At 50.5% G+C, this 15,878-nt stretch overlaps 1 protein-coding gene across 1 annotated transcript; it reads right to left on the bottom strand.

Annotated features, from left to right (window-relative positions):
- Window positions 1–6,736: 6,736 nt before the first annotated feature.
- DMRT3 (doublesex and mab-3 related transcription factor 3) lies at window positions 6,737–14,355 on the bottom strand. The gene is made up of 2 exons (XM_048931251.1): window positions 13,917–14,355; window positions 6,737–8,368 (listed from the first exon to the last, which is right to left on the bottom strand). Exons 1-2 carry the CDS (start codon window positions 14,353–14,355, stop codon window positions 7,404–7,406), a joined length of 1,404 nt encoding a protein of 467 aa, XP_048787208.1. The 3' UTR covers window positions 6,737–7,403.
- Window positions 14,356–15,878: the final 1,523 nt, after the last annotated feature.

Genomic DNA, 15,878 nt, shown 5'->3' with positions numbered 1-15,878 from the left:
GACGCCATTGGCCCTCTTGGCCACCTGGGCACACTGTGGGCTCATGTTCAGCCAAGAATCAACCAACACCCCCAGGTCCCTTTCCTCCTGACAATCATCCAGCCACTTGTCCCCAAGCCTATAATGCTTCCCGAGGAGTGCTTCCCAAGGAGCACTCAAATGTGTTGTACACACAGTTCACTTTCGGATGAACTCACACATTGCCAGCATGAGGAGGGGGGGACTTGAGCTGGAAGGCTGGAGCACATGCCAGATCTTCAGCATCAGTGATTTATTTATTTATATTTTGTGAAACAAAAAAGCAACCCAAGTTTCTGTGGGGACTAATTGTATTCAGTTGCATACAAATTAAATCCAGGTCACCATGTCTGGCTGCTGGCTGCTGCTCTTAGGGTGTGCAAGGGTCTGTGAAGCAATGCTGCAGAGGAGGTGAGGACTCAGAGCCGGATGGGGTGGTTGTGCTGCTCTCACCACAGTCACAGCCACAGCCACAGCCACAGCTATTTCCCCTGTTGCCAGACCAGTGTGACAGTAGAAATGGTGAAAATCTGTTAAAACAGCAGCCAGCAGTGATGGCCAAATCATGAAATAGGCAAATGCCAGACAATAACTCAACAAGCAGAACATTTGCCTGAGATTTCAGATCTCAAGTACATACCAATCATCTGGGGAGTTAGTTGTAGCTTTCCATACCCATATATCAAGGAAGCCTGCCAAAACCTCACGAAGTGAGCTTTCCAGGGGAAAGAAAGGAGCACAGGCAGGCAGAGAGAGGCCAGCCCAGCTCACCTCCTGGCTTCTGCTGTCGAGCTCACCATTCCTTTTTGAAGGTAGCAGCAGCATGCACATCACTCTAAAAACACGAGGCAATACTGCTCCCCAAAGGTCACTGATAGTTAGAATGTCTCCCCACTCTCCCTCATTACCAGTATTTGTACCAAAGTCCTGCAAATCATCCCTAAATCCCTACATTCCTATTTGTTCACAAAATGATAGCTACTGATAGCCACTCTGTGATCACACAGATGAGAACAGCACAAGGAGGTATGAGATGATTGGATACAGAGAAATGTCATTTTCTGATGTATTTGTGCTTTTGACAGGAAAATAAAAAGGAAAAGGAGAAAAGGAAAAGGAAAAGGAAAAGGAAAAGGAAAAGGAAAAGGAAAAGGAAAAGGAAAAGGAAAAGGAAGAAGGAAAAGGAAAAGGAAAAGGAAAAGGAAAAGGAAAAGGAAAAGGAAGACATGAGAAGAGAAGAAGAAGAGAAAAGAATGGGAGAGGAGGGGAGAGGAGAAGAGAGGGGAGGGGAGGGCAGGGGGAGGGGGAGGGGGAGGGGGGGGTGGGGAGAGGAGAGGAGGAGAAGGCAGGGGGAAGGTGATGGGGAGAGGGAGGGGCAGAGGAGGAGGGGGAAGGGAAGGGAAGGGAAGGGAAGGGGAAGGGAAGGGAAGGGAAGGGAAGGGAAGGGAAGGGAAGGGAAGGGAAGGGAAGGGAAGGGAAGGGAAGGGAAGGGAAGGGAAGGGAAGGGAAGGGAAGGGAAGGGAAGGGAAGGGAAGGGAAGGGAAGGGAAGGGAAGGGAAGGGAAGGGAAGGGAAGGGAAGGGAAGGGAAGGGAAGGGAAGGGAAGGGAAGGGAAGGGAAGGGAAGGGAAGGGAAGGGAAGGGAAGGGAAGGGAAGGGAAAGGGAAGGGGGAAAGGGGAAGGGGAAAGGGGAAGGGGAAGGGGAAGGGGAAGGGGAAGGGAAAGGGAAAGGGAAAGGGAAAGGGAAAGGGAAAGGGAAAGGGAAAGGGAAAGGGAAAGGGAAAGGGAAAGGGAAAGGGAAAGGGAAAGGGAAAGGGAAAGGGAAAGGAAGTGAAAAAGAAGCTTAAGCTTTTTCCTTGTTTATATTCAGTTTTACGCTATGGAAAAGCTGATGACATTCCCAATTTTCTTTGGCAGAGAAAATAAATAAATAAATAAATACGTGTTACACTACATATCCTGACAACTGTGTTGTTTGTGAGCTATACAGAGTATTAAGTTCTTACAGAGCAGTGAAAAATTTGCAGCTAATAACCATGTATTCCTTGTAGCAGTTATCTTTAACTCATGGGCATGGAAAAAGAGGCATCTGAAGCTCATACTGAGCTGTGAGATCGTGCCCTTGTGAGAGTTCCTGCTGCCCATGTGTCATCTTCACTGCCCACAAAGACAGAGATAACAAGCTACATTCCCAAAGGCTCTGTACGTATTTTCCTTCTGTAGCAACTTTAAGAGAGCCTGGACTCCAGCAGTGCAGCTCCTAGAAGTACATGTCCCTCGGTAGGTCCCAATCTTTCTAAGCATATGGTGCTTTAAACTCACCATCTACGAGGTCTACTGCCTGGCACAGCGTAAAAGTTTGATCTTCCATGTGATATCAGGATTCACACTGCATGTCCACGTTTGTCACATAGCTCTGGTTACAGCACTCTGACACTAGGATACTGTGGAGGTCAATGGAATTAGTCTCTATAAGGGACGCAGCTCTCAGATGAGATTTCCAATATACAACAGCAGCCTGCCTGCCTGGAGCTGCTGAGTCAGGTACAAAGCTGCTGAGACACTGCATTATCAAAATATGTTTGGGGCAGGAGGCTTGTTATCTGCCCGTGGCAGATGAGTGCAGGCACGTTAAGATACTGCATTAAGTTAGTTGGTTATAAGCAAAGGAGAAGAATGATGCTCCAGAGTTATAGGTCTGCTAGAATTGAAGTTTGGATAGTGTGCATTCAGAAATAATTTTATTTTCCAGTAATGACAGTATGTGATATCGAGTAAGAAATGAAATTGAAGAATTGATCTTATTCTTCAAATACAGGATGGCTTCAATATTAAAATTAACATATAAATTTAGCATCAATCTTATTCCCCCACTCACGTCCACATGAAGAATCAATCACAGAAACAGTATTCTGGGAGAATCAAAATCGTTTTTCAAACGTGTCAGCACGAACGTGAGGCGAACCTGTTCACCGGGCGTCCGACAGACGTCGTGGAGGTGGCCCTGGGGCCCCAAGGAGGGCACGTCGGGGCCTCGGGGAGCGCGCAGCCAACCGCGGAGCCGCAGGGCGGGACGTGGGGCAGCGCGGCCCCGCGGAGCACAGCGCTGTGTTCCGCTTCTAGCTGCCCCGCGGGGCGGCTGAGCGCAGAGCAGCAGGCAGAGGGGCTTCCTGCGGCGTTCCCGTCTGTGTTGCGTGCACAGGCGGCTGGGTGGTGAGCCGTGAAATCGCCGTCCTGATGGGAGGAGCGCTACAGAGAGGTACCTGGGCTCAGCCGCGCCGCGCACCCGGCACAGGAACGGCGCCTTGAAATGAGGATAAGTCCTCTTGCTACAAGTGACTCGTGGATGCTGTATCGCCCCCTATAAAATAACAAATAAAAGTGAAATAGGGCCTCTAGTTGCAGGACTTCAGCAGAGACCTCACCAGATTCCAGCTAATCTTCTTGATGCTTAAACTCATTCTCTATGGTTTCTGAACACGCAAGCGGTACCTCCAGTTTCAACCCTACTTCTTCAGCCATGCATCTTCTCCCTCTTTTAACCACGAGATGAAGCCAGAAAACACAGGGCTGGGATGTGGTACTGCAGGGACCAGGGCTGGGAAGTGCATGGCCTGAGACAGAAAAGGTGTCCTCGGGAAGGACTGCTGAGGCAAAGGAAAAGGTGTGAGAGGGTAGTGCATGTGGGACAGGTGTCAGGAGTGGGATGGGATGGGATGGGATGGGATGGGATGGGATGGGATGGGATGGGATGGGATGGGATGGGATGCAATGGGATGCAATGGGATGGGATGCAACGGGATGGGATGGGGTGGGATGGGGTGGGATGGGATGGGATAGAATGGGATGGGATGCAATGGGATGGGATGGGATGGGATGGGATGGGATGGGATGGGATGGGGTGGGATGGTGTGGGATGGGATGGGATGGGATGGGGTGGGATGGTGTGGGATGGGATGGGATGCAATAGGATGCAATGGGATGGGATGCAATGGGATGGGATGGGGTGGGATGCGATGGGATGGGGTGGGATGGGATGTGATGGGATGGGATGCGATGGGATGGGGTGGGATGGGATGGGATGGGATGGGATGGGATGGGATGCAATGGGATGGGATGCAATGGGATGGGATGCAATGGGATGGGATGCAATGGGATGGGGGTGGGGTGGGATGGGATGGGATGGGATGGGATGGGATGGGATGCAATGGGATGGGATGGGATGGGATGGGATGGGATGGGATGGGATGGGATGGGATGGGATGGGATGGGATGGGGTGGGATGCGATGGGATGTGATGGGATGGGATGTGATGGGATAGGATGGGATGGGATGGGATGCAATGGGATGGGATGGGATGGGATGGGATGGGATAGAGCATAGGAGAGCAGGGGTTCCCTCATCTCCCATTTGTCCACACTGTAAGGGCAGGAGGAAGTGGGCATTTCCCACAAGTAAAGACATAAGGAGCAGAACTCCAGTGCCATGGGGTCCTGCCAAAATGCCAAGGGCCCCAGATCCTTGCTGCATGATGAGTGGAAGCTAGAAATGACATCCACATTTAATGACAATCTGGAAACATATCTGCAAGAACAAAATACATTTTCAGTGGCACCACTGCTGGTCAATCCAATTGGTTTATTTGAGTCAGTTTGGTTGGTTGGTTAGTTTGTTTGCCTGTTGGTTTGTTAATGGAACTTTTAGATATCCAAAATACTGCAGAAGTTGTACTGCAGACAAACAAGATGTGTTTTTGTTTCTTTGTTTGTTTGTTTGTTGAACATGTTTAGGTTTACTTTATTAAAAAAAAAAAAAAAAAAAAAAAGTTATTCTGAATTTAGTAAAAAAATATTTTATGATTCCTGAAAGAACGACTGTTTTAATTTCTGTGCTTTCACAGAAAAATTTACCAAAAGAGATAGAAATCATAGATAACAGAAATCAAGATACAAAGCAATTATATTGCTAACCCTGCATTTTTCACCTAGTGTGTTTGTAGTAAGAACAGTTTACCCCCAATTTAGCCAAAGGTCATCTTTCTCTGAAAGATATGTCCCAATTCCAAGATGTCAAATTTCTGCTCACTGACAAGCCAGAGACCACAGTGTGTAAGATCACTATGAGCTGTCGGCTGCCACTGTTTGGTCTTCCTGCTGGAGGTGATTCATCCTCTGTTAGGAAACAAAACAAAACAAAACAAAACAAAACAAAACAAAACAAAAACAAACAAACAAAAAAGAAACAAACCAAAAAAAAACCAACAGAATTCATTCAACCTGCAAGGACACGTACAGAAAAGTCTCTGCTGAAGGGAAATCTGCCTGGTGCACAAGCTCAAGACCTGAGCTCATGGATCTGTTTGTTCACATCTAGCCTTCTCCTAGCCTAACTTCTCTATGATGTCAGAGCACAGAATTTCACTACCTCATCTCTTTCTCTTTGCAAGATCAAGCTTGTTTTACAAGTATCTATTACTTTTCTGTCTGGAGTGTCTTGAAGATGAATTTGTTTACAAGTGCCATTGAGCATGGGCAAATCTGTCAGTACAAAACTGCAGTTCTACATTGATGAAAATTCCAGATGTTCTTACATTTGCATAAGGAACACCATTAATTTTCTTTCCTCCACTCTCCACCTTCCCTTCTTTGCTCTCTAGCATAAAACTACAGATTGCTTTACTGAAGAGATTGCAAAAATATGCAATAAAAAGTGTCTTTCTGATCATTTGTCCCCCAAGGAAAATAAAACCATTATTTATTTTATTCTCCTTCTGCTTGTGCTTGTTCAATATCAATATAAACTGTGGGATTCATTGGGTACACAAACTTTACAAAGTACGAAGCGCCGAATGAGAACACAGGCATTCACATTAGCAATGGCACTAGACAACATGCCTGACAAATTCTACAGTTTTACAGCCCACTTGCTTCAGATCTCCCCCCTCTAGGGGAACCTTCATTGGGTTTGAGGAGGAGGGCTGGTCTGTACACCTGGCAAGCCTGCCATCCATTTCATCTACATTGAGAGATGTGCTATTGAAAATCCAGCTGCCAAGCAGACGTGGTCACTTGCAGATGGTTCAAAAAATGGCACAAAAACCTTAACAAACATCTAGGTGGATGATGAATGTTGTGGCATTCATTACCAGAAGCAATTCGTGGTGTTATTCTGACACTGTAGTGTAAGTAAGATAAAAGGGGAATTCATGCATGCAAACATGCAATAAATTGTTCAAGTCATTACTTTTCCAGACGCAGGAAAGTTGCCATTTAACTCAACATTTTTTTAAAGAAAGGGCTGCTATTACATCCTATCTCCTATTTCTGTTTCTATAGCATAGGGAAAAAGATGCTTCTGAAGGGTCAGGAGAGCCAATTTTGCTTTGTTTTGTTTTCGTTGGGTTTTTTTGTTGTTTGTTTTTCTGATTACTGTGACTGTAGCTTTACTCTCCTGAACTTGGAAGTGTTTGTAGCACATATCCAAGGACCTAACCTTCCCTCATGATAACATTTGCTGAGTCTCAGTTTTAAGCTACGAGGCATGAGGGCAGAACCTGGACTGGGAAAAATAGATTTCCTTTGACTGCTATTGCTGGAGCTAGACATTGTTACCCCAGCTGTCAATTAATCAACTCTCTATCCTCAGAAATGCTATTTGCCCAATATAAATGACATAAACCAAGATCATCATCTTAGTTTATTTTTCTAGAGTCCTTAGCATGCTACATTAACCTGACAATGTTTAATCTTGTGTTCATTTCACAACACACTTCATGCAATTCACAGCTGTAATTGGTTTTACACTGACATTACACGTTTCGACCTAGCCATGGGAAAAGAATAACTCGTAAGATTATTTCTCTAAAAAGTGTCCAAGCTCAAACAGTACAGAAGCAGTTCATGCTAGTTCCATGTGCATAATTCTTCTGCCTTTCCTTTCAATGCAAAGATGATGACTGGTCCTTGTTTTAGTCCATCTGCAATTGAACTACTTATGTTTGATTTCTTATGTCCTGAGGAGTTCTCTCTTATAAAACAGCATTCAAGTATTCTAGTTTAATATCCCCAGTTGTCTGAGTTAAGGAACAAAGTAGACCTTGAGCTTCTGTTTCCGCTACGAATCTTCCAGAGTCCCGTAACCGATGGCTGTAAAGTCTTCCTTTGTAGTACACACTCAGAGTTAAAGCCAGAGTATTGCTATTTGGCATTATCCAATGAAGTGCAAGAAATTCAATAAGTTATGTCTTTATTGCTATAGTACAATACCAAGCAAAGTCATCTTTTAATACAATTGCAAGGGTTTCGTAGAGTATATGTCTCTCCTCTTCAGGCCCAGTAGTTCAGCTGCACTGCAAATATCACTTACTTATCGTATGCCAAAAGTCATTCTATGAAGATGTGTTGAGTATTCTCGAGTCTGAAGAATCAGACCTTTCATCATACTCATCTTCTGTGTAAAGAGGTTGCTTAGACACAATAGGACATCCATCATCAGGGATTGAGATCCTAGGATCTTCCGATGAGCGAGAAGGAAGGACAGGAGAGCTTCGGAAGACGCTGGCCGAGTTGCTAGAGAAAGGACTGACGTACTGGGACCGCAGCTGGTACTGCTGCTGCAGCGTCATGGTGTTCCACAGGGTGACGTCATTAGGCAGGAAAGGACTGGACTGGTTTCTTGCCAAAGTGTTCCTCAGCATCAGCGGGTAGCGAGGTGGCTGAGGGAATGGGTGCTGCAAAGGTACGGCCAGAGGATTGGGCACAACATTGCTGGAATCGGCAGAGAACCTCAGCGTGTCGGGGACCCTGAAGGCCGAGCCCACAGACCACTTGGAAGAGGAAATAGGATAGGAACTCAGCGTGTGTTCAAAAATGTGCCCGCTGGAAGGCAGAACTAGACCATCTGACTCCGCAGAAGTTCTCTCCCCGCTGGCCACTGAAGACCGACTGGACAGGAGAACCTCAACAGCGCTCACCAGGTCACCACCACATCCCTTCAGGATCAACTCCAGCACGGTCGGCTTCTGGTTAGGGAAGATCTTTTTCAGCACTTCCAGTGGAGGTCTGTTGGCCTTCAAGCTAAAAGGTAAAGAAACTGTCCCAGAAGGACCTTCTATCAGGAGGTGGTTCTGCTCTGCATGGTACTTGGGGCTCTCTGGACGGCTCTCTGTGCTCCCACCATTTTTCTGCACTGCATAACCAACCTCATCCACTGATACAATTTCTGGGCTTTCAGGAGTGAAGCAGGTTTTGGCTTTAGTCATGTCTGGGGAGCTCCTTTGGTCTGTGTCTTTGTCACTGTAGGTCTCGGCATTGTCTGTTCCACTGGCATCACCCAACCGCTCCTCGCTGATGTCTGCAAAGGAAGGCAGAGAAGTCAACAAAAGCTGAGTCCAAATGGCTTTATGGACACCTGAGGATAGACTCTTCTTGTAAGGAACAGAGCAGGCTCCTAGGGAAAAAAAAAAGCATTTTTCTGCTAAAATTAAATTCTCTTTGCAACATCACATGAGAACAAATCTACAAAAGAGTAATGTGACATGATCTAGGCATTTTATGCTTCTTTACAGTTATCTGTCTCACCCTTCCATGTATAAGAAAAGAAGCAGTATGATTTTTTCTCCTGTATCAAATGTGCAACACCAATCCTTTTATCCTTCTTCACTAGTTACAAGACAGCAATGAGCCACACAAGTACAAGTTCTCTCAGAGGAACTTGAGCACTTTCTCTCTGTGATTCCTCACTTGTGAGATGAAGATATTCAGAGTGATCTTGGAAGACAAAAATTTCCTCTGCGAGCGCAACAACATTGGTAGAATCACTGCAACACATCTGCTGGCTCAGGGTTTAAGAGCTTTTCATATAAATCAATATATTCCAGTTCTGGTTCTGCAGAAATCAGTTCCTTCCCCAGCAAGAACCACAGGTTTCTCTCTGAACCTGATCACAGCTGATGCCTTCATTGATTAGAACACAAAATTTAGAAAGAAAAAAAAAAAAATCTGAAAGGACCACTTGAAGGCATCTGGTCCAACTTCCTGCTTAGAGCAGGACCAACCTAAAATTTGGAGCAAATTGTTTTAGCCCCCGCTCAGCTGGGCTTTAAATATTTCTAAGACTGGGTGCTCAGCAACCTCCCTCAGCAGTTGTTTCAGGTACCTACATTGCCTTTCATGTGCGAAGCTAAGAAGAGCAAGAGCTGAGCACATGGCTGAGCACAAGCCCTTGGACCTTGCTTTTGCCGTAGGGACACACAAAAAGGGAATGCCCCATTCTCTGATCACATGAGTAAAGCCTGGCCAGAGAATGGAAACCTTTGGAATAAAACTGCTAGTCAGAAAGAAGATAAAAAGATTAATTGCTTTCCCAGTGTATGTGCAAAGGGGGCAATGTATTTGCTTGAGATTATTCGCAGTCACTTGTCCAAGGACGCTGTTCTGCTGACCTCCCTCATGCAGTGCAGTGTTGACTTCCTGACAAACTGCTTGTCACCTGGGGAGGGGGACCACTATGCAAGCTGATGCAGACAGAGGCTGTGTTCACACAGCAGTGCTTTTGAATGCACAAACGTGAAAGACAGTCTGCAGAAACCAGTGGAAGTACTTGCCTGGTTTCCCAAGCTCACAGTGATCAGTGCAACTAGATACGCCACAAAAAAAGCAAAGGCTTCCAAAATGTGCTCACAGTCACCCCCACCAGACTGAGAGGGAACTAAAGGCACGTAAATGGGAGATCCTTGCTGCTCGCCTCCTGCAGGTCTGCCTCACTGTCTCACTCTGGGAATGGACAGTACATTTCTGGTGCAATTTACCCACTTTCTCACTCTGAGAAACGAGTCAAGGTCTGAGTAAACTGAGCAGGAAGTCACCATGCTCTCCAGAACGGGAGCTACATTCCTCTGCTGTAAACTATCACCTCCTGGCAGAGCAGAGCAGGCAGTCAGCAAGGCAAAGGGCTGTTCTCTGCTCGAGGCAGGAGCGATAGCCATCCTATAGAGCCGCAGGTGCTGCTGGCTCGAGCAGCAGAGGATGAGAGTGGGAGCAGAGCTGAGGTGTCCTTCTGAGGATCCGCCCTTCTCTCTGAGGTGCACGACTTGTGCTGGGTACCCGTTTTTCAGCTGGTTATGCTCTCCGTCCAGTGCTAATAGAGAAGCAGGTATACTGTGTGAGGCAACGTGCATATGAACTTCTTTATGCGCTCTGCTTTAGTCTTGCCTTAGCATCCGAGGGGAATGCAGAAAGCAAACAAACCGGTAACATTATCCTTTCGAGAGAATGCTAAGAACTTGGTGTAGCTTTTACATGAAAAATAAAAGAAAATAAAACAAAATAAAACAGGAGGATCATGCTACCTTTCCTTCTTAACCCCCCCACACCTTCATAGCCACGCATTTATTACCAGAGAAGGGATGTTAAGAATAATTCCCGTCTGAATGAAAGGGCAATTTACACATTCGCGGGCAGCCCGAAGACAACTAATTGCCTCTGTCCCTGTCGTGCCAGAGACGGAGCGGCATTTAAGCGTCCTAATTTCCACATAGATAGATCGTGCTGAGGTACCTGCGGACCACATGCACGTACTTAGGTCAGAGCTACCGTGCTTTGCAAATGATCGACTGATAACAAGTGTCAAGGGGAGCTAAAAATATATATAAATAATAAGAATAAAACGATAACAATAAAATGGTGTAAGATTTGCTCTCCCTAATGGGAAACGCGCCTGATCATCGAGTTAATGATTATTTTCAAGATCTTTCTGGCTCACCTTCGTTTTCAGTGTGTTTAAAGGTATCCTGATGAGAACTGGCATTCTGAAAAACCACCCCTCCTCCCGCAGCCGGTGCCCTCCGCACAGCCCGTACAAAAATCCTCGCCCCCAGCATCGCTGCGGGACGGCCCGTCGTACAGCACCGCATCGCATCGCTGCTCGCTGAGAGTCACGCCCGGGAAAAGAGATTTGGGCCATTTAAACGAAATGCCATCAGAGCCATCAGAGATCGGGGGGCTGCCCGCTGCCCGGGGAGGGGACGGCCGGAGCCGCCGGGATGGGGAGTTTCTTTTAAAAAGGGCAGAAAACAGTGATCGTTAAATAAGCAGAGGTGTGGGGAGATACATGAGAGACGCCTTTACGTGGGCACAGAACTATGGAAATGTCGCTAGCACGTGTTAAACCTGAATATCTATATTCTCAGGTTAAAAATATTTACTTTGTGTTTAGAAATAGAGCCAAACTGCACTCAACCAAAGGAGTTCTCTCCGCGCGGCGAGACGATGCTGGGGCTTTCAGAGGGCACCGCCAGTTTTTATGTTCCGTTTTGTTGCTGGTGGTGGTGATTTTGTTTGTTTTGTTTTGTTTTTAAAGCAGCTTCTATTTCCAATTGCCTCTCTCCACGCATTCACTTTGCCTCCTCAGAGGAAATCGTCTTCCCATTAATGTCAACGATGGGAAAAACATTCAGCAAACGTCAGTCGTGCAGACACACAGCCCGACCTGCCGCTGGAACACACGGAGCGTTGCAAAGGGAGAACCGTGCCTGCGTTCACTGTAGGCTAATAGATGTGAGTTAATCAACTGAGCTGCTGGGAATCTGCAGCAATGCATACCCCAATTTTCCCCTGCATATTTACACATTGAGGATGATGAGGCAAACTTCGTAAAGCAAACAACGCAAAGCAAAGTACCGCGGAGAGAGGGGGAAGCTGCTCTATGCAGATTAATGCATCTCAGGAAAGCCTGCTATCCTGCTTTAGGTCCCACGTTTGCTCCCTTGATATTCCCACTGCTGAGCCGCTGTGCAATGGCTCTGCTCTCCGCTCGCGATGGCAGCCCTATCTCTCTCTACAGCACGGATTTTCCCTGACCACGAATACACCTGCTATTTTCCCTGCCTCTGTTGTCAGCACGGACTCATACCAGAAATATCAGAAAGCAAGAAAGCTGTCCTGAAAAATACAAGATGTGGAGTTCTCATTCGGGGTCGTTTTGTTGTTGGATCTTTTTTAGTGGCTAAACATTTGCGGGTCAGATTTCTGTAGCCGTTTGGGCGGGTGTCGTTTTTTGGTTCTGTTTCTACAAAAAAAAAAATAAAATAAAATAAAAAAATAAAAAGCCTGTCAGCACAGACCTTCTTCCATCTCCCACCTCGGGTGCTTCCTGGGAGCTGCTGCCCCCAAAGAGCTGCTCTGACCGAAGAGGTTGCTCTGAAACCAGCAGGAGACTCAGCACAGTTCTATTAACTGCTGGCCTTGGTGACTTACTGCTGCTGTAACACACCCTGTGAGACAGAGATACGTGAGCACAGCGTCCAGAGAAGGAGCGTCTCGATGCTGCAGATGAGACGGGAGCCGTCTGTGGGTTACTCACTGGCTTAGAGCAGAACTTTGCGGTGGTGCCACCGCACACGACCCGTTCTGGCAGGAAAACTCTGCTTAAAGCAAACGGGTCCGATCCCATCGCGCACCGGGGACCTTCCTGGAGATCGGTGTCTGAAACCGGGGGAGCAAATAACTGCATCCTCCATTCAGACCGCAATTTTAGCGCAAGTAGTGAGCAGAAAAACCTCTCAGTGCTCGGAACAGCGCACAGCCATCTGCTTAACGGCGCTGGGCGACAAAAGAGCCCTGGAGGAGATAATGTTCTCCTCTCTCGCACCGTTTCCTTTATTCACAGCACGATCTTCCAGCTCGCCCCAAGTTTCCTTTCCCCCGCCCTGGGGCTGATGGATGAAGACCCGCTCGGTCCCTTCGCTCGCAGAGCTGTTGGCAGAAAGTGCTGACTGGCTGGCAGGGAAGAATTCCTCATCAATACACTCTGATTGTATTTTGCACACAAAACGCCTGTTGCTTGGTAACATTTCACTTGGGCCTGACCTTCCCCAAAAGTTATTGCTATCAGATTCGATTTACACTGTCCTCCCGTGATTACTGTAATCTTTTAAGCTGGGAAGTTCATACATCAGGGGGAAGAAAAGTTGGGGCATGCAAGTCAATAGTGCTCCTGCCCGCCAGATTTATATCCTGCTGGCGAAGTGCATTTGTTTCACTTTCTGGAGAGGGCCAAGACTCATTTTTTATTTTTTTTCCCGGTGACTCCGTGCTGCAAAACACACCTGGGGCCGAGAGGCTCCACACCGCCGGGGAGCTGCGGCAGGGAGAAAATCTGGGGTGGGGGAACCCCATTTCCCGGCCAGGGGAAGCAGTCGAGGGTCGGCTGCCCACACACTGCCCGCAGGAGGGCTGCGACCTGAGAGGGACGAAGAGACGGACTGAGCCGTGCCCACAGAGCAGCCCCGGCCGTGCGCGCAGACCCGTGTCCCCCCCGAGCCCTGGGCAGGATACCCTGCGCAGCTCCCGGGGCAGGGCGCAGGAAGCAGAGGCGTGACGCGTAGTTGCAATCAGCTGCGGAGAAGGCTCACACCGCACCTCGCCATCCTGGCGGATTTTCTGGCGTCAGCCGGGGAAAGGGAACGCAGCTCAGTTAGTTGAGAAGCGTGTTACCGAAGGTCGCGTTCCTTAAGGACCGCTGAAGGCTGTTACCACGGGGCAGCCCCGAACAGCAGCCTCTGCTCGCTCTCCCTGCGGGCGGTGCATCCCTGCCTCTTCTCGGCCCGCACCCCGCACAAAGCGACTGTTCCCATCCCCGTTTTCCCGCTACACGGCCGTGGAGGATAGACGCAGAGATGGACCGGGAGCAGAGCCGAGACTCGCACCGGGCCCAACACTCTGTTTAGGGCTAATCAGAGCCGGGCTCTGTTCAGGCGTCCAGTAACTACAAAACGCTCCTGCCGGGCAAGAGGAGGCGGCCAGGCCTTCCCTCCCCTCCCACCCGGACGCGCCGTCGGGGCGAGGGGATCGCGCGCCCCTTTCTCTCTTCCCGGAGCCTCGCGAACCCGCCTCGGCCTCACCTGCCTTGGGGAGCGGCCCCAGCAGCGCGGGGGGCGGCTCGGTGGCCCAGCGCAGCGCGGCGGCGGCTGCCAGCTCAGCGGGAGCCCGCTGCGGCCCGGCGCAGGGCGGCGGCCCCGGAGGGGCGGCGGAGGGCTCGGCGCTGCCCGGCGGCCCCGGGAGGGAGCGCAGCGAGTCCGGGAGGAGGCTCTCCAGGCTCTCGTTGGCCTGTTGCCGGCGCAGGGCCACCTGCGCGGCCATCACCCGCTGCCGCTCGATGATGAGGATGCACTTCTCGCAGGTGCAGTCTTTGAAGCGGCAGTAGCGCTTGTGGCCCTTCAGCCAGGACAGCACGCCGTGGTTGCGGCACCGGGCGCACTTGGGCGTCCGCTGCAGCGGCGCCCGCGGCGGCTGCGACACGGGGCCGCCCATGTAGAGGTACGGGGAGCCGTAGCCGTTCATGCCCGCGGGAGGAGCCCGGCGGTTCCGGGATGGAGAAGGGCGCAGCAAGGGCGGGCTGCTCGCCGCTCCCCGGACCGGCGGGGGAAGCCGCCGCCCGCCGCGGTGACACCGTCGGGCAGAGAGCTGCCGCCGGCCGGAGCGCCACTGCCGCTGCCCGCGCCGCCCCGCCGAGCCCAGCGCCCGCCGCTCGGCCCCCTCCGCCCGCCTCCGGCCCCGCCCGCCCCCCTCCACCACCCACCTGCGGCCAGGGGCAGGGAGGGGAGGGAGGAGAGAGGGAGGAAAGAAGGAAAGGATGGAGGGGTCCCCTCAGCCCACCCTTTGCCTAAGGGGCGCGTCCCCGCTCGGGGCAGACGGGGGTTTGTGCCACCCACGTCCCCCAACACGCAGAAGCAGGAGAGAGCGGAGGGGGGAGGGAAGGAAGCGGGGACGTGTGACCAAAGTTTTCTCAAAGTTTGGAAGGTCAGGGCAGAGGGGGCCGGGACTCGCCGCGCCCCAGAGCTGCGCGGGTCTATTTCTGCAGTTTCACGGGGCGGCTGCGGGGATTGCAGATTGCGGTTGCGGTGCGAGGCGGGCATCGCGGGGCGCGGCCGCTGACCGAAGCCTCTGCTGCGTTCAGTGCCGCGTTGGGGAGAGAGAGGGAGAACGTGGAAAGGTTTTTCACTGAAACAGGGATATGTCAGAGGGAGTTTAGTTAAAATCCCAAGTGTAATATGCGAGTGAACGGAAATATGGGAACACTGCCGATTCCCAGCACGGCAATTCCCCGCAGGACTTTTCCTGCGGGTGCTCCGATGCCGGACGGCAGCGCCTGTCTACGCCCGGAGCAGCGGCTGCGGCCCCGACGAGAGTCCGTTTTGCTGCCTTCAAATCTCTGGGAGCCCCGGTACCCCTTCCTCGTAACTCCTGCGCGAATCGCACCATCTAACGAGTGCTTAATTAGAAAATCAGGTTAAAAACTTGCGAAACAGAACGAAGAGCGAGAATAGAGAGCGGCGCGCGTGCTGCCATAAAGCCACTCACGCCGTGTTCCATTCATCACTCTGTCCTATAACTACTGCTGTAGTTTTGGGTCAAGATCCGGGAGCCGTGCTTTGGGTGTGAGGAGGACGAGCAGGAACGCACCGTACGCTCTGCCCGAGGGGAGCGCCGGGACGGGCGCGGAGAGCCGCCCGCTGCTGGAACGGTTCTCCCCGCACCGCTGTCCGCAACGCACCCAGGGGGCCCGCAGCCTCCCGCGAGCACCCGCGCGTCTTCAGCCCTTCGCTGGGAGAAAAACATACGGGCGGTGCCCTCTCCGCAGACCGAACAAACGCATCTTCATAGGGCAAAACGCGGCGCGCGGCACCCTCGAATCGCTCGCCCCAAATCGGAGCTGCGGGGATGGCGGGGGAGACCCCACTGTCCTGGGGGGTGAGGGTGGGGAGCTGGGGGGTGCGATACGCCGGAGGTGCTCCGCTCGTGGCCGGAACCCCCTGTCGCTTGTCTGCGCGCCTGGCGCGGAGGTTGAAATTTGGTACAGTGCC

This window comes from Lagopus muta, chromosome Z (genome assembly GCF_023343835.1).
Source record: "Lagopus muta isolate bLagMut1 chromosome Z, bLagMut1 primary, whole genome shotgun sequence".
Classification (NCBI taxonomy): Eukaryota; Metazoa; Chordata; class Aves; order Galliformes; family Phasianidae; genus Lagopus; species Lagopus muta.
Note: the sequence above shows the minus strand (reverse complement) of the source record. Positions and strands in the feature narration are given on the sequence as shown.